This window comes from Piliocolobus tephrosceles, chromosome 14, assembly GCF_002776525.5.
Source record: "Piliocolobus tephrosceles isolate RC106 chromosome 14, ASM277652v3, whole genome shotgun sequence".
NCBI lineage: Eukaryota > Metazoa > Chordata > Mammalia > Primates > Cercopithecidae > Piliocolobus > Piliocolobus tephrosceles.
Window position 1 is genome coordinate 99524894 of NC_045447.1, and position 16666 is coordinate 99541559.

The following is a 16666-nucleotide window of genomic DNA, read 5'->3' on the forward strand; positions in this document are numbered from 1 at the left end:
ATTGATCTCATAAAAGGAGTGAATAGTTATCAGAGGCTGCCAAGGGTAATGGGGAGCGAGAGATAAAGACGAGTTTGTTAAGGTTGTATTTTGTTAATACAAAAATACATTTCAATAGAAGGAATAACATCCAGTGGTAACACAGTAGGGCAACTATAGCTAATAATAATTTACTATATATTTCAAAATAGCTATAAAAGAAGATTTGGAATGATCCCAACACAAAGAAATAATGAATGTTTGAGGTGACGGATACCCCATGTGCCCAGATTTGATCATTACAGACACATTTGTATCAAAATATCACGTGTACCCCCATACACATGTACAATTACTATGTATCCACAGAAATTTAAAATAACATTTTTTAAAACTGAGTAGTTACAAGGTGAGAGAATCATGTTACAAAAATAGTTCTAGATTCAACAATCATACAAATGAAATCCCTTACCTTTTGGTCCAATCTTTGCAAGAATAGAATGAATCTGTACCATTAAGTCCTCATGTGGGGGAGATTCTTTGCTGGCGTTCATAAGTAACTGCAACAGTATTTGAGAACCACCTTTGGTGACTAAGAAACTCACTCTTCGACCTCCACCTAACAATTTAAAAAAAAAAAAATTTGAAACAACAAATCCTCCCATATTAGGTATCATAACTTGTCAGCATTCAAGAAATGGTTAAACTGATGATTTTAGAATGACTTCTAAAATCAGACAAATACGGCCGGGCGCAGTAGCTCACGCCTGTAATCACAGCACTTAGGGAGGCGAAGGCAGGCGGATTCACCTGAGGTCAGGAGTTCAAGACCAGCCTAGCCAACATGGTGAAACCCCGTCTCAGCTAAAAATACAAAAATTAGCCGGGCATCATGGCACACACCTATAATCCCAGCTACTTGGAGTTTGAAGCAGGAGAATCTCTTCAACCCAGGAGGCAGAGGTGGCAGTGGGCAGAGATGGCACCACTGCACTCAAGCCTGGGCGACAAAAGCAAAACTCCATCTCAATCAATCAATAAAATCAAACAAATACCATCAACATATTTTGTTTAATCTCATTTAGAAAATAGAACACAAAGGGTAAACACAAATCATGCTGAAACTCTAGGTTCAAGGCTGTGAAATACATGGCTGTGGGGCAGTCTGAGGGATACTTGAAAAGATACCAAAAATAAAGCAACAACAACAAAGTATGACATTTCAGTTTCTAAATTCCAATACTCAGAATATCCTCTATAAGAGTATCAGAAAATTCCAAATAAAGTGAATATGATACATTGTTGATCACTGTTTAGAAACAGAAATTAGACCAAAGAAACAAAAACTTACCAGCTGACACCAGCTCAACAAGAATGCTTAAGATATTAAGTGTAGTTTGAAGATCTTTTGTGTTCTGAAATAAATAGTTTGTTTTATTAAAACATTGTAAACTTTTGATTCCCAAACTTTTGAATCCATTGGGAACTACCCATATTTTACAAATGACCTTTCCAATTTCTTTAGGAACAAATGTATTCAGGTTTTCACTATTCTTTTATCATTTCAGTCTGTTTCCTTCTGCCTTTAAGAATTTTTACAAATCATTTTTAGTTATTACTTGCTTAATATCGACATTACTACAAGAAGAATCAATCTGTCATTTGAATTTCTCATCTTTCTGCCAAACAGATAATAAACAGTAAATGAATCAAAATGTAAATGGCACTACAATGTATGTCTGGTGACTACTCAATCACCTAGCTGCCCTCTCAGAAGACGATCGTGTTATCAATTTATTTTGCATTCTGCCAAAGATAATATGCACATATAAAACAAATCCATGTAAATATACATGTGCATACAGGTTTGTTTCTCCGAACGGTATTGCTCTATAGGTACTATTTTGTACCTTGATATTTTACATATCGATAGATAAAGAGCTTCTTCTTTTTGAGGGCTACAGGATATATTCCATTATATGTCTATATCACCATTGTTTATGTAACCAGTCATCTACCCATGAAATATTTAGGTTGCTTTTAATATTTTGCTATTAAAAGTTTCAAATTTAACTAAGGATATATATTTACACGTGGTAAAGAACATCTGTATAGTAAGGTAAATGCCTACAATTTCAAGTTCAAAGAATATGGGCCTTTATTTTAATAGATATTACCAAGCTGCTCTCTATGAAATAATTTATACTCCCATCAGCAATGCAGAGGTGTGACTATCTCTCCAAGTTTGGACAACCTATCTCATAAGTGAAAATGTTTAAACATTGTACTTTGGTTTTATTTATCTTATTAAAAGTAATGCTCAATCTCAAGTGACATCTGTGTTTCTTTTTCTGAGAACTGTGCATAGCCTTTACATGGTTTTTGAGGGGTTTTTCTTCCCTTCCTAAATGAATTTTTTTTTTTGAGACGGAGTCTCTCTCTGATGCCCAGGCTGGAGTGCAGTGGTGCGATCTCAACTCACTGCAAGCTCCGCCTCCCGGGTTCACGCCATTCTCCTGCCTCAGCCTCCTGAGTAGCTGGGACTACAGGCACCCACCACCACGCCCGGGTAATTTTTTTTTTTTTTTTTTTTAGTAGAGACGGGGTTTTAGTAGAGACCAGGTTTTACCGGTCAAGATGGTCTCAATCTCCTGACCTTGTGATCCGCCCGTCTGGGTCTCCCAAAGAGCTGGCGTTACAGGCATGAGCCACCACACCCAGCCTTTAACTGAAGAAGTTCTTTACATGTCAAAGAAATTATATAAGCCAAAATACTTTTCCTCAGTTTTCCAAGTATCCATGGTGTTTTTTTCTACATCCTTTTGTTAATATAGTTGAATCTATCAATCTTTTATAGTTTCTATTTTTTCATACTTAAAAAAGCCTTCTTTGTTGTAAGGTTATTTTAAAATTCCTCTCTCTTTCTTTAGTATTATTATTCCATTTTCCATGCTTAAATATTTGCTTCATATGGAATTGATTTGGGTGTGGAATGCAGGAAGCCAGGATTCAATGTTACATTCTTCCAGACAGCTACCACTCTATTCCTCACTGGTCTGAAATGCTGCCTTTAATAAATAATACTGAATTCCCATATGCATTTTGTTTCTGGATTTTCTATTCTGTTACACTATAGCAGTAGTCTATCTATTACTCATGCATAATTTCCAAACTATTTTAATTACTGAAGACATCTAATGTTCTTTGATATTTAATGGGTATAGTCCTTTCTCACTTATCTTCAGTCTCAGAAATGTGCTTTATATTTTGCTGATTATGTCTCCCCATTTGGACTTTAAAAACAAAACTGTTAGGCCGGGCACAGTGGCTCACACCCATAATCCCAGCACTTTGGGAGGCCAAGGCAGGTGGATCACCTGAGGTCAGGAGTTCAAGACCAGCCTGGTCAATATGGTGAAACCCCATCTCTCCTAAAACTACAAAAATTAGCCGGGCATGGTGGTGTACACCTATAATCCCAGCTACTTGGGATGCTGAGGCAGAGAATCACTCAAAGCTGGGAGGCGGAGGTTGCACTGAGCCGAGATCGTGCCACTGCACTCCAGCTTGGGCGACAGAGTGAGACTCCATCTCAAAAAAAAAAAAGAAAAGAAAAAAAATTTGGTAAAATATTGGTTAAAAAATTTGGTAAAAAAAAGAAAAAAAATGTTGGTAACTTTTATTGAGATTGCTCTGAAGTAACAGATCAGTCTAGGGAGAAATGACATCTTTATGATGCTAAGACCTCCTACTGAAGAACATGAATTCGTTTCTTATTCTTAACATTGCAACTGAACAAAATACAGAATCCTGATTCTGAATACATCCTGTTGGTCCACCCAAAACTTTACACGGGCATAGAAATTCAATTATCATCAATATAATATAGTTAACCAATATGTGTAGTAAAATCACAAATGTATATCAGCTAAAACAATAAACGATAATTTTCAATGTCAATCATTTGTTTTAAGCTAAAGATTTATTTCCCGCTAATGCTTTATTTTCTATTACCAATTAGAATAGCATGTTAGGATTACAATTTAGTTATCATTATAATTGCATAAGGGAAATATACTTCAATAGTCACCTAATACATATTAGAATATTTATACCACCATTCCAAATAGTATTTTAAAAACCTAAAACAAACTTCTATTCACTGGTTTACCTCTAAAATAAAAATTGTTACATATATACATATATACATACGTGTGTATATGTATGTGTATGTGTATATATGTACGTGTGTATGTGTTTCTGTGTGTATTTATACACACACATAGGCTTTTTCTTCTTCAGTATCGCTTGGCATTAGTAGTTACATAATTAAAGTGTGTCACTGATTTACCTCTAATGTTGACAGCAGAATTTCCATTCCTGTAGAACCTTTGGCTGTCATTTCTCTCCTTGTTTTTTCTGAAAAGTAGCACACAATTTTTTTCTCAAGCATAAATTTTTAACAGTATGTATAGTTTTGTTGCATATAACTAATAAAGATTCAACAAGTCTCCACTGGTACAGTAAACACTCTAACTTGGTTCACAGACGTTCTTCCCTCTGATGTTGCTAATTCTACCGTATGTGGACTTCGAGATTTCAGTTAACATGGCGTTCTTCACATTTCATCACAGCTCCTGTCATGAATTAGGTGATCCCTATTCATCCATTTACAATCTTAAAATTGGTAATATAGTACAGGAGCCAGAACTAGGGAAGGTAGGAGTCTTGCCTCATCTTCATGAGTAGAACTAGAAAACTGTTCATCAAAATGGGTGAAAACAAAAACCTACTACCATTTTCCAATGTTTTGATCATATTAATACCTCTTTTTTTTTTTTTGAGATGGAGTCTCACTCTGTCGCCCAGACTGGAGTGCAGTGGCGCAATCTCCACTCACAACAACCTCCACCTCCAGGGTTTAAGCAATTCTCCTGCCTCAGCCTCCTGAGCAGCTGGGATTACAGGTGTGTGCCACCACGTCCGGCTAATTTTTGTATTTTTTTTTTTTATTATACTTTAAGTTCTAGGGTACATGTGCACAACGTGCAGGTTTGTTACATATGTATACATGTGCCGTGTTGGTGTGCTGCACCCATTAACTTGTCATTTACATTAGGTATATCTCCTAATGCTATCTCTCACCCCCTGCCTCCCCACAATAGGACCCAGTGTGTGATGCTCCCCTTCCTGTGTCCAAGTGATCTCATTGTTCAATTCCCACCTATGAGTGAGAACATGCGGTATTTGGTTTTCTGTTCTTACAATAGTTTGCTAAGAATGATGGTTTCCAGCTGCATCCATGTCCCTACAAAGGACACGAACTCATCCTTTTTTATGGCTGCATAGTATTCCATGGTGTATATGTGCCACATTTTCTTAATTTTTGTATTTTTAGTAGAGACGGGGTTTCAACCTGTTGGTCAGGCAGGTCTTGAACTCCCAACCTCGTGATCCACCTGCCTCAGCTTCCCAAAGTGCTGGGATTACAGGCGTGAGCCACCATGCCCAACCTGTATTAATACTATTTTAAAATTCCGTATCACACAAAAATAAACAAAACTAACAAAAGTCTACTTCTGAAACAATTTGGAGACCAGATCACCCAAATGATCCTTTTTCTCTCGTTAGGATTGGTTAAAACAAACAAACAACAACAAAAAAAAAAAACAGCATAAATTATTTCTATTAGGTGAAGGAAGGTTTCTAGAGCTTCTTCACAATTCTTCTCCTTTGATTAACAAGAGAAGAAAAGTACATCCTAGGTCAACATTTAGAAAAGGAACTAACATTTACTATTCCATGTACATTATCTCATTTATAACTCACTTTAACCCTCGGGGGAAAAAAGTACTCTTTTCATAGATTTAAAGATTTAAGTTCAGAAAGGAGAATAAATCTGTACAAGTCACTGAGCAAACAAGTGGAAAGACTAGGTGATCACTTGTGTTTCTGAACCCAAAACTTATAGTCTTCCAGCATTTAATGCGCTTAATTTAATGTCAAACCTGAATACTAATGCCAGAAATTCTTCTAATACAGAATGACAGTGCCATTTATTTCACATTTTGAGATTTTAAAAAACAGACTACAACCCATTCTCAATACAGTACCTATTCCACAATGAAGTTCAAAGGACTGATACCAAATTCAATGTTCTACATGGAGATAGTCAAGGGAGTTTAAGAGAAGAACAATAGGCAGTGAGGCCCTGATTAAAGGAAAATATTAACACAGATGGGAAAAAAAACAAACTCAGGCTAAGCCTTTAGAACATCATACTTTTGCTCTGAGCAAATCCTGTTCAACTTCATGAGTCTGACATCACTTGAAAATTAAGTTACTCTAAGTTAGGAGTAAATAGAGGGAAAAATGTACTGCAGAAAGGATATAGTATAATGTTATTCATAACAACTACCTATGACTAGCTACAAAACAAATATGCCGGAGAGTACTCATCATATTTATCTTAAAACAACAATCTCACCATCTTGGGTTCAGTTAATGGACTTCGTTAAACTTATAGGAACCTTATATCTTTCAAAACAGAAACTCCCACAAGTGATATGAAGACCTAAAATAATGTTCACCAGTTCCTTGCTGCCACATTGCTAATGCTTAAAAGAATATAAAATTTACCTAGAAAAAAGGGAAACCTCATTAATGACAGTAAAATTAAATTTCTCCTTTTTAAAAAGTATGTCATTCCTTCTGACAATGCAACCTATCCTTTACTTTTTCTCCAGCCCTGCTGCCTCCACCAAAAAATATTGAGTTATAAAATAAAACACTGTTTCAAATATCTAATGTATCCTTGATGTAGTATTTTAAAGGCCCCTGATTTAATATTAAAGCCAAATTATTTTTCAATATTAATATCACCACTAACAAGCCATTACATTTCACCTCCATGAAGGGTAAAAAAACTCTCTTCCTTTGAAGACAGTAAAATGCAGCCTCCCCTTGTTAACATTCACCACTTTTTGTTTACGCCTCACACTAAATGAGAATTAGGTGTTCAGACTAACAGTTTTCTACTCTACTCCAAATTCTGCCATGATCTTGGGAGACTTCAATGCCAATGTAGAAAATTCATTCAAATACCTAGTTCCATAGTTTCTTGACCTCAAAACAAAATCCTTCCCTCTGTGCTCCAATTCATCAACATTCTGGATGGCCATTCTCAGGGCCTCTGATATCTTAACCTCTAATCTTCTAATTATGGACCATAACCTCCTAACATTTCTATTAATCTTTCCTTTATAAAGACTATATAAACCTCACTGTCATCTTTGTTGAAACTTCTTTTCCAGTGCGAGGTAGCACTGTTTTCCCACAGTATCAGTCCCCTCCATACTTAACTTGGATTCCAAGCACATCCACCCCCACCAACTTTTCCACCACAAACCCTGACACAGAAGTGAACCCCAAAAAGCTAAGTTCCCTACTCCTACATCATAGTTAAAATAACACCACAATTTAAGACTGTTAATACCATAAAATTAATGAATTCCAACCTCACTTGGGAACACAAAACTGCTCCTTTCACTTATCTTAGCTCACATCCATCACCATGGGCCCTGCCATAGCCTATAGCTATTCCAACATTTCTAGTAGCCCTCAATCTTTCTTCTCATTCTCTGGACTTCTCAGAACCTAAAATTTTCCTCATTAAAATGAAGCAAAGTAATAGTTAACAAAACATTTTACTAATAACAACCAAACTCTATATGCTCCTGTACCAAAATCCTTGACAGTCTTGCATTCCTTCTGCCAATAAAGGGCAGAGAGGAGCAGGGAAGTGGAGGTTAGGAAGAAATGTCCCTTCATCTATGTTCTGAATTCCATCCTTTCTATGTTCTTATGAACCTTTATCTTCAACCTCTACCAACATATTGGTTGTTCCCCCTCAACCAATAAATACACTTTTGTTATTCCACATACTTACCAAATCTTATTTTACCCTGCCTGCCCCTCTATTTCCCTCTTTTCTTTCTCAGTGAAGCTCCTCAAACAAGTACTCTATATTCCCTGTGATTATTTCATTTGCCATTCACATTATAACATACTGTAATCTTCCATCTAATCCTACCACTTGAAAAGTGTTTTGGTTGTGATCAATTTGTTAATAATCCAATCAAAAAGAATTTTAACTAACCTTCCTAACACTTAGCACTGTTGACTACTGCATCTTCCTTTGGCTTCTTTAAATATAATCCTTCCCAGTTATTATAATGCTGTATTCTTTCTTCAACAGCTTAAATTATCTGAATGTTAGATTTAGATTTACAGACAAGAATTTTAAAGCAGCTATTATAATAAATGACATTAAAGAAGTACACAATGAATGAAAAGACGGGAAAACACTGCAGAGAAATAGAAACTACAAAAACAAACGAACCAAGTGCATCTTTGAGAATAAAAAACTTAACATCTGAAATAAATTATCAGACAGCTAACTGGAAGAATGCATAGGAAAGAGGCAGTGAAACTGACAATAGAACAATAGAAATTATCCAACCCAAATAACAGAGAATTAAACTTAAAATATATAAGCCTCAACAATAGCTGAAAAAATACCAAAAATCTAATATATGTATAATCATACTTCCACAAGACAAATAGAGAAAACAAGGGAGAAAAAATTGAGCAACCAAAAATGTCCCAAATTTGGCTAAAGATAGAAATTTACAGATTCAAGAATATCAGTAAATTCCAAGCAGGATAACTATGAAGAAAACTACAGCCAGTCAAACTTGAACAGCAAAACCAAAAAAAAAAAAAAAATCCTGAAATCAGCTAGAAAAAAAATCACACATAACATTCAGGAAAACGAAGATTCAAACGACAACAGAGTTTTCATTTGAAATTATGGAGGCCATAACATGGTGGAAACACAATTTTAAGCACACTTTAAACTGCTAAAAGATGATGACAATGATGAAACTGCCAACCCAGAATTCTATATCCAGTAAAAATATCCTTCTAAAATGGTGAAATAAATTCACTGTCAGATTAAGAAAAAAAAAAAATCTTCCACAGCCAATCTGAACTACTGGAAATGACAAAATTCTGTAGGCTAAAGAGAAATGGCACCAGATCAAACTCACATCATTAGAAAATAATAAAGAGCTTCCAAAATGGTAAATATCTCTGCAAATGTAAAAACTACCTTTTTTCTTCTTAATATCTTTAAAACATACATGACTGGATAAAGCAAAAACTGTGTTGTAATGTATATAGATGTAGATACATATGACAATTACAGCTGAAGAATGGCAGAAAAAATTAAGATTCTAAATTTACATGAAGTAACAATAATAATTCTAAGCAAACTGTGAAAAGTTAATGACATTTACTGCAATCGTCAAAGAAATTACTTCTTAAAAATGAAGAGAGGTATAACTAAAAAGCCAATAGGTAAATTAAAATGAAATTCTAAAACAAAAACAAATAATCCAAAATAGGGTAGGACAGGAAGAAAAGGAATAAAAAACATAAACGATAAAGAGAAAATAAAATTGCAGACCTAAATCCAATCAACAACTACATTCAATGTTAACAGACCAAATGCTCAAATGAAACATTCAGACTGTCAAACTGGTTAAGTATTTTAAAAAAAAAAAAAAAACCAACTATATGCTGTCTACAGAAATCATACTTTGGATTCAATGACACAAAAAGGTTGGGAGTAAAAGAACGGAAAAGACTGTATCATGCAAAACAACAACCACAGGAAAGCTTGAAGGGTTATACTAATATCAGACAAAATAAACTTCAGACAAAGAACACTACCAGAGATAAAGAGAAACTTTCCATAATGATAAAGGGGTAAATCATCAAAGACATAAAATCATGTGAACGCACTTGATTATCTTCAGAAGACCCCTTTAGAGCCCTATCTAAAAGTGCACAGTTCCCAGGACACAAGCCTCATCTTTCTCACTCTACATCTCCTTCTAAGGAAACTTAATTCCACCCCTGTTACTTTAACTATCAATCTGTTGGCTCTTAATCCTGCTCTTCATTCAGAACTTCTTTATAAAGCATAAGATTGTGTAAGCAATAATTATAACACTGTATTGCTGGGATTCTAATATGTATAAACATAACATGTAAATCAATAACAGCATAAGAAGTGAGAAAGAAATGAAGCTATACGGGGAGTTTTGATACTGACTGGAATTAAGTGCACTGCAGTACACTGTAAAAAGATGCACGTTTTAATCCTTCAGGAACCACTAAGAAAAGACCTACAATTTCTTAAAGTTAGATAACACAAAAGCAGTGAAAGAATGAGAAGAATGTAAAACACATGAAACAAAACAAATAGCAAAATGGCAGATGTAAATCCAATCATATTAATAAATGCATTAAATTGGAAGCACTAAAACACTCAGACTAGTTAAGAAGCAAGATTCAACAATATGTTATCTTCAAGAAACACACTTTAGATTTGAAGGTACAGACAAGTTCAAAGTAAAAGAAATGAAAATGGTACGATATGCAATGAGTAATCATTAGGCAGCTGGAGTGGTGATATTACCATTAGACAAAATGAACTTTAAGTCTAGAACTATTATGAGACAAAAAGCAATATTTCACAATGATGGAAGAGGCAAACTATCAGGAAAATGAAACAACTATAAATATATACACAGCTAACAACAGGGCCTCAAAATACATTAACCAAAACCTGCCAAAATTTAAAAAAAAATACACAATTTAATAATATTTTAACACCTAACTCTTACTAATTAACAGAGCACCTGGATAGAAAATCAACAGTGCATAAGAAATCTGAACAACACTATCAACTAACCTGACCTAATTGATATGCATAGAACACTTCGCGCAACAACAGCAAAATACACATTCTTTTCAAGTAGGCAAGGAACATTTTTCGGGAGAAACCATAAACTAAGTCATAAAACAAGTCTCAAACAATTCCAAGAATTGAAATAATTCAAAGTATATTCTCTGGCCACAACAGAATCAAATTAGAAATCAACAGAAGGAAATTCAAGAATTCCTGAAATATTGGGAAATTAAACAACACACTTCTAAAAAAACCTATGGGTCAAAGAAAAAAATCACAAAGAAAATTAGAACATATTGTCAACTGAATTAAAATAAAAATACAATATATCAAAATCTGTACAATGTAGCTAAAGCAATGTTTACAGAAAAATCTATGGCTTCGAATGCCTCCAGTAGAAATAAAGGTCTCAAAATAAATAATCTAGACATCTACTGTAAGAAAATGGCGGACGGACGCAGTGGCTCATGCCTGTAATCCCAGCACTCTGGGAGGCTGAGGCGGGTGGATCACCTGAGGTCAGGAATTCAAGACCAGCCTGACATGTTGAAACCCCATCGCTACTAAAAATACAAAAAATTAGCTGGGTGTGGTGAGAGGTGCCCGTAATCCCAGCTACTCAGGGGTGCTGAGGCAGGAGAATCACTTGAACCCAGGAGACAGAAGTTGCAGTGAGCCGAGATCTAACCATTGCACTCCAGCCTGGGCAACAAGAATGAAACACTGTCTCAAAATTTAAAAAAAAAAAAAAAGGCAAGGAAAGAGCAAATTAAACTCAAAACAAGCAGAAGGAAGAAAGCAATAAACAAAAGAAGGAAATCAATGAAACAAAACAGAGAAAATCAATTAAACCAGGAGTTGGTTCTTTAACAATATCAACAAAATTGACAAACTTTTAGCTAGCCTAGGGTTTCCTAACCTCATTCCTTGACATTTGGGGACAGATAATTCTTTCTTGTGGGGGGCTGATCTATATATTATAGAATGTTCAGCAACATCTCTGGCTTCTATCCAACAGATTCCAGTAAGCCCCACTAAAAAAAAAATTTACAACTAAAACTGTCACCAAACATTGCCAATGCCCCTGGGGGAAAAAGTGGGGCAAACACAATCACTCCTGGTTGAGAACTAATGAGCTGACCAAGAAAAAAGACAGGGCACAATCAAAATCAGGAATGACGCTCCCTACTCTATAGAAACTAAAAGGATTATAAGGAAAGATTAGCAACAACCATGGGCCAACAAATTAACCATTTGCATGAAAACAGATGATATAAATGTTTCTAGGAAAAAAGCTAAAGGGAAATTGCAAGAAATAACCAGGCTCACTGTACATAAGCAGTTAACGAGAGGCAAATTATGGAAATTTGTAAGTTAATAGTGTGAATAAAATGTGTTGTAGGGGTTGGTTTTTTATATCATTTAAATATATAAGTAGTATATGCTTGTTGCAACAATTTTAACATGTCTGAAACAAAATTAGCTTACCTTATTCTCCTCCATTCCTATCCCATCAATATAGTTACAGCTAACAATTTGATATGCATCCTTCCTTTTATCTTTTGGCCTGGGTCATACAAATATTACATACAAATATAATGGTTTATTTTATACAAAAAATGAGACTACACATATTTTGTACAAAAATGAGACTATACACATTTATAGTCATATGAACTAAAGAATCTTGCTGTACATAATATACTAAATTTAAGCCTCCAAGAGAGTATAGTTACACATTTGAACTGTATGTTTCAATTATAATTTTTTTTCAGTGTTTACAATAAAGATTATAGGAACTCAGCCATGCCTGTTTATTTATGTATCATCTATGGCTGTTTTTGTGCTACAGGGCAGAGACTGTATGGCTCCCAAAGCCTAAAATATGTCTATCTGGCCCTTCCCAGAAAACACTAGCCATTCCCTGTCTAGAGCAGTAGCTCTCAATTTTGGAACCATCTGAAAAGCGTTAACAATAAGATTTAATTAGTTTGGGGTGAGCCTGGTGTGGGGGTTACAAGAGTCCCCATCATAAATAATGTATTATTCATAATAGCTGCATAATATGACTATAAATTTCCAGTTGGGCTATATCAAAAATTATTCACACATTCTCTTAATGATAAACATTTAAGTTGTTTCTTGACCTTTGACATTACAAATAATGCCACAATGAATATCTCTATACTCTCTCTAACTAGCATTTTTATTTCAGTTAAAATATATTTCTTGGCTGGGCACGGTAGCTCACACCTGTAATCCCAGCACTTTGGGAGGCCGAGGCAGGCAGATCACCTGAGGTCAAGGGTTGGAGACCAGCCTTGCCAACATGGTGAAATTCCATCTCTACCAAAAATATAAAAAATTAACCGGGTGTTGTGGCATACACCTAGTTGGCGTAATCCCAGCTACTCGGGGGACTGAGACAGAAGAATGGCTTGAACCGGAGAGGTGGAGGTTGCAGTGAGTCAAGATTGCACTGCTGCAATCCAGCCCAGGCAACAGAGTGAGAGAGACTGTCTCAAAAATAAATAAAATAAATAAAAATAAAAATTATATATACATATATATATATATATTAAAGTAAAAATCAAATACCAGGTGCTGGGTCAAATACCAGGTGCAATTTGTTTTAGTACACATTGCCAGATTATTTTCTCCAAGTTTGTAATAATTACTATGCCTCCAACAGTATATGAGAGTACCCTCTCCCCATGCCTTCAACAGCACCAGACATTGTCATTCTAATTTCTGTCAATCTGACTACTGAAAGATATCTTTGTTGTTTTCACTAGCAGTTCCTGAACTGTAAGGGAGTAAAGAAAATTTCTGTACATTTCTTGGTTGTTTGCATTTCTTTTTTCAACTATAAATTCCAAACTTTTTCTCCCAAATGGGTAGCTAACTGGATTATCCTATAAAGGGTGGGACAATCTTTCACTACCAACTTATACTGTGTTGGTTGGCTACTTCTAGGCACTATAAACAGAGTCACGAGATTACACACCCCAAGGGACAGTATTTGGGAGTTAGACTCCAGTGGTGGCTGAAAAGGTGGGAAGAGGGTCATTCTCTGACAGTGGTATGGTTAGGAGTATTTTCAGTGGTAATGCTGGAGTAGGGGCTTCTAGGTTGTGACACAAAGAAGAGTCTATAGTGGTAGAAGCAATGGACAAAAGTGTTTATCTATAGGTCTGAAGGATTCATTTTCTTTTGCTTTTGTTGGGTTTTTTGTTTGGTTTTTTCGAGGAGGAGGTATTTCACATGACAATGCAGTGAATATACCTGGCACATTTAATTTTGCACTGATACAATGAACATCCTTGTTCATTAGTTGCCTTAGTCAATAAGTACAATATTTCCAGAGCCTGGAATCCAGTACAGTGGCTTTCTTAATTCAAAGGTACAGGTATTTTAAATTACGTGAGAAACAATGGGGTGGTGTCAACTATCCCCCAAATGCATGGGCTACACGGGAGGAAGTGATCAAAATAAATATAAGTGTCTATGAACAAGAAGAAGGGTTAATAGACACCGAGCTCTTGAAACAGTGAATGCCTGCCAAACATCTTATTTGAATGACCTAAGCCTCCAGAATAATGAAGTTTTTAAAAATTAAATAAAGATTATAATTATTGAACCTTAATTCTAACAGAAATACCTTTTATGTGCACTGTTAAATATTAAAGCAGCTGCTGGTTTTCTCTTATTTAAATCATGCACAGTTTTTAGTCTTACCAAAGTCCTTTTTACTATCTATTAAGATAATTACGTGGATTTTATTTGACCTGTTCAGATCATGTTATACTGACACATTTCCTGATATTAAACCATCTTGCATTACTGAAATGTGTTCTTTTTATTTTTTATTTTAGATGGAGTCTTGCTCTGTCGCCCAGGTTGGAGTGCAGTGGGGCGATCTTGGCTCACTGCAAGCTCCGCCTTCCGGGTTCACACCATTCTCCTGCCTCAGCCTCCCGAGTAGCTGGGACTACAGGCACCCGTCACCACGCCTGGCTAATTTTTTCTATTTTTTAGTAGAGATGGGGTTTCACAGTGTTAGCCAGGATGGTCTCAATCTCCTGACCTCATGATCCACCCACCTTGGCCTCCCAAAGTGCTGAGATTACAGGCGTGAGCCACCACGCCCAGCGAAATGTGTTCTTTAACAATGATACTCATATTTCCATGTATAGAATTAATTCCCTAATGTTTTATTTGAGCCTTTTCACATTATGTTCCTAAGTACAAAGTCAATACTATTTGTGTACTCCGTCAGGGTTTTGAAATCAATTCAGTACTATTACCATCATAAAATATAAAAATAATGTCTAATTACAGAGGACATTTATAGAGCATTTTAAACATTCTTTTTATATGCTTCTCATGTAAATCTCATGACAATCCCATGATATTTGTGACCTCTACTTCAGAGATGGTATAGCTATTATACATTCTAGAAATTCAATAACTTCCCTAAGGTAACCAACCACTAAATGGTAGAGCTTGAATTTCAAAGTGAGGACCACAAAATAACCAATATTCTATGGTACTTGATATCTTTTTGCCAAAAATCTGTATCAAATAGCACTGGAATTTGGTACTGTCTGTAAATTGGAGGGTGGCAATCATATATAAGTAAAATTGTAATCATTATTAGAAACAATGCTTTGAAGATCAATTTCCTCCAGAGTTATTCAGTTTTCTATTCTTCCATCAATTTGAGAAAGTTTGATTCTTTTTTTTTGAGACGGAGTCTCGCTCTGTCACCCAGGCTGGTCTCAGTTTACTGCTGAGACCACCGCCTCCCAGGTTCCAGCGTTTCTCCTGCCTCAGTCTCCTGAGTAGCTGGGACTATAAGCGCATGCCACTACATCCAGCTACTTTTTGTATTTTTCAGTACAGATGTGGTTTCACCACATTGGCCAGGCTGGTCTCGAACTACTGACTTCGTGATCTGCCTACCTTGGCCTCCCAAAGTGCTGGGATTACAGGTGTGAGCCACCGGGTCCAGACTGAAAGTTCAATTTTTGTGGAAAATCAACCATTCATTAGAAGTTTGAACATTTCTAGCATCCACTTTAAAGAATTAAAAAAGTATTTCAAAAACAAAGAAGAGATCAATGTTTACCTTGACTCTGAGCCAGATGAAGAATTTTTGATGTAACATATCGGGCAGTGTCTGATTCTGAAGGTTCAGCATTGATCTTCTCCAGTTGAGCCAGGAGTCCCACGATCCTAGAATTATTGGTAAGGCTAAAAAGAATGTAGGATGTTAGGGCACATTCTAAATCAATGGTGCAAATTCAATACTATAATGATCACTGCTTAAAAAACAATTCTGTTCTTTTAAAAACAGTAAGCATTTACACGCTGCACTTCCTTACTCTGTTCTATAGCTTAATATTGTTAAAATTCTACTGACTTAAGTGAGAAACACATTCTCTTTCAGAAAACCACAGATCACAAATATCCCCTCAACCCTATTCAGTAACCTTACAACACATCCTGGAAAGTTCATGTTTCCACTCTCAAAGACTTTTTACACTTACTCTGCTCTCCTCAAAACTCTGATAATCCTTCTTTCCATCCCACTCCATTCTCAGTTAGTGCCCTGCTTCACAACTGGTATAAATCTAGCAAGAATACACTCACTTTCCTGTCACCAAATCCTTAAGCCTACCTATCCTCCACCTATGTTCTTTCTTCCCTGTTCCTATTTATCATACAAATATTTGTACACAGGCCGGGTGCAGTGGCTCACACCTGTAATCCCAGCACTTTGGGAGGCCAAGACAGGTGGATCGCTTGAGGTCAGTTCGAGACCAGCCTGGCCAACATGGTGAAACCCCATCTCTACTAAAAATA

General features: G+C 35.8%; 1 protein-coding gene across 3 annotated transcripts in view; it reads right to left on the reverse strand.

The window, feature by feature from the left end:
• Positions 1-16666, reverse strand: part of AGTPBP1 (ATP/GTP binding protein 1) — a 196008-nt gene that overhangs the window by 131303 nt on the left and 48039 nt on the right. For all 3 annotated transcript variants that reach the window (XM_023229531.2, XM_023229533.2, XM_023229532.2), the window contains 4 exons: positions 15930-16054; positions 4331-4398; positions 1331-1394; positions 452-598 (listed from right to left, as the gene is read on the reverse strand). In XM_023229531.2, coding sequence (XP_023085299.2) covers positions 452-598; positions 1331-1394; positions 4331-4398; positions 15930-16054 — 404 coding nt within the window. The remainder of the gene's footprint in view (positions 1-451; positions 599-1330; positions 1395-4330; positions 4399-15929; positions 16055-16666) is intronic.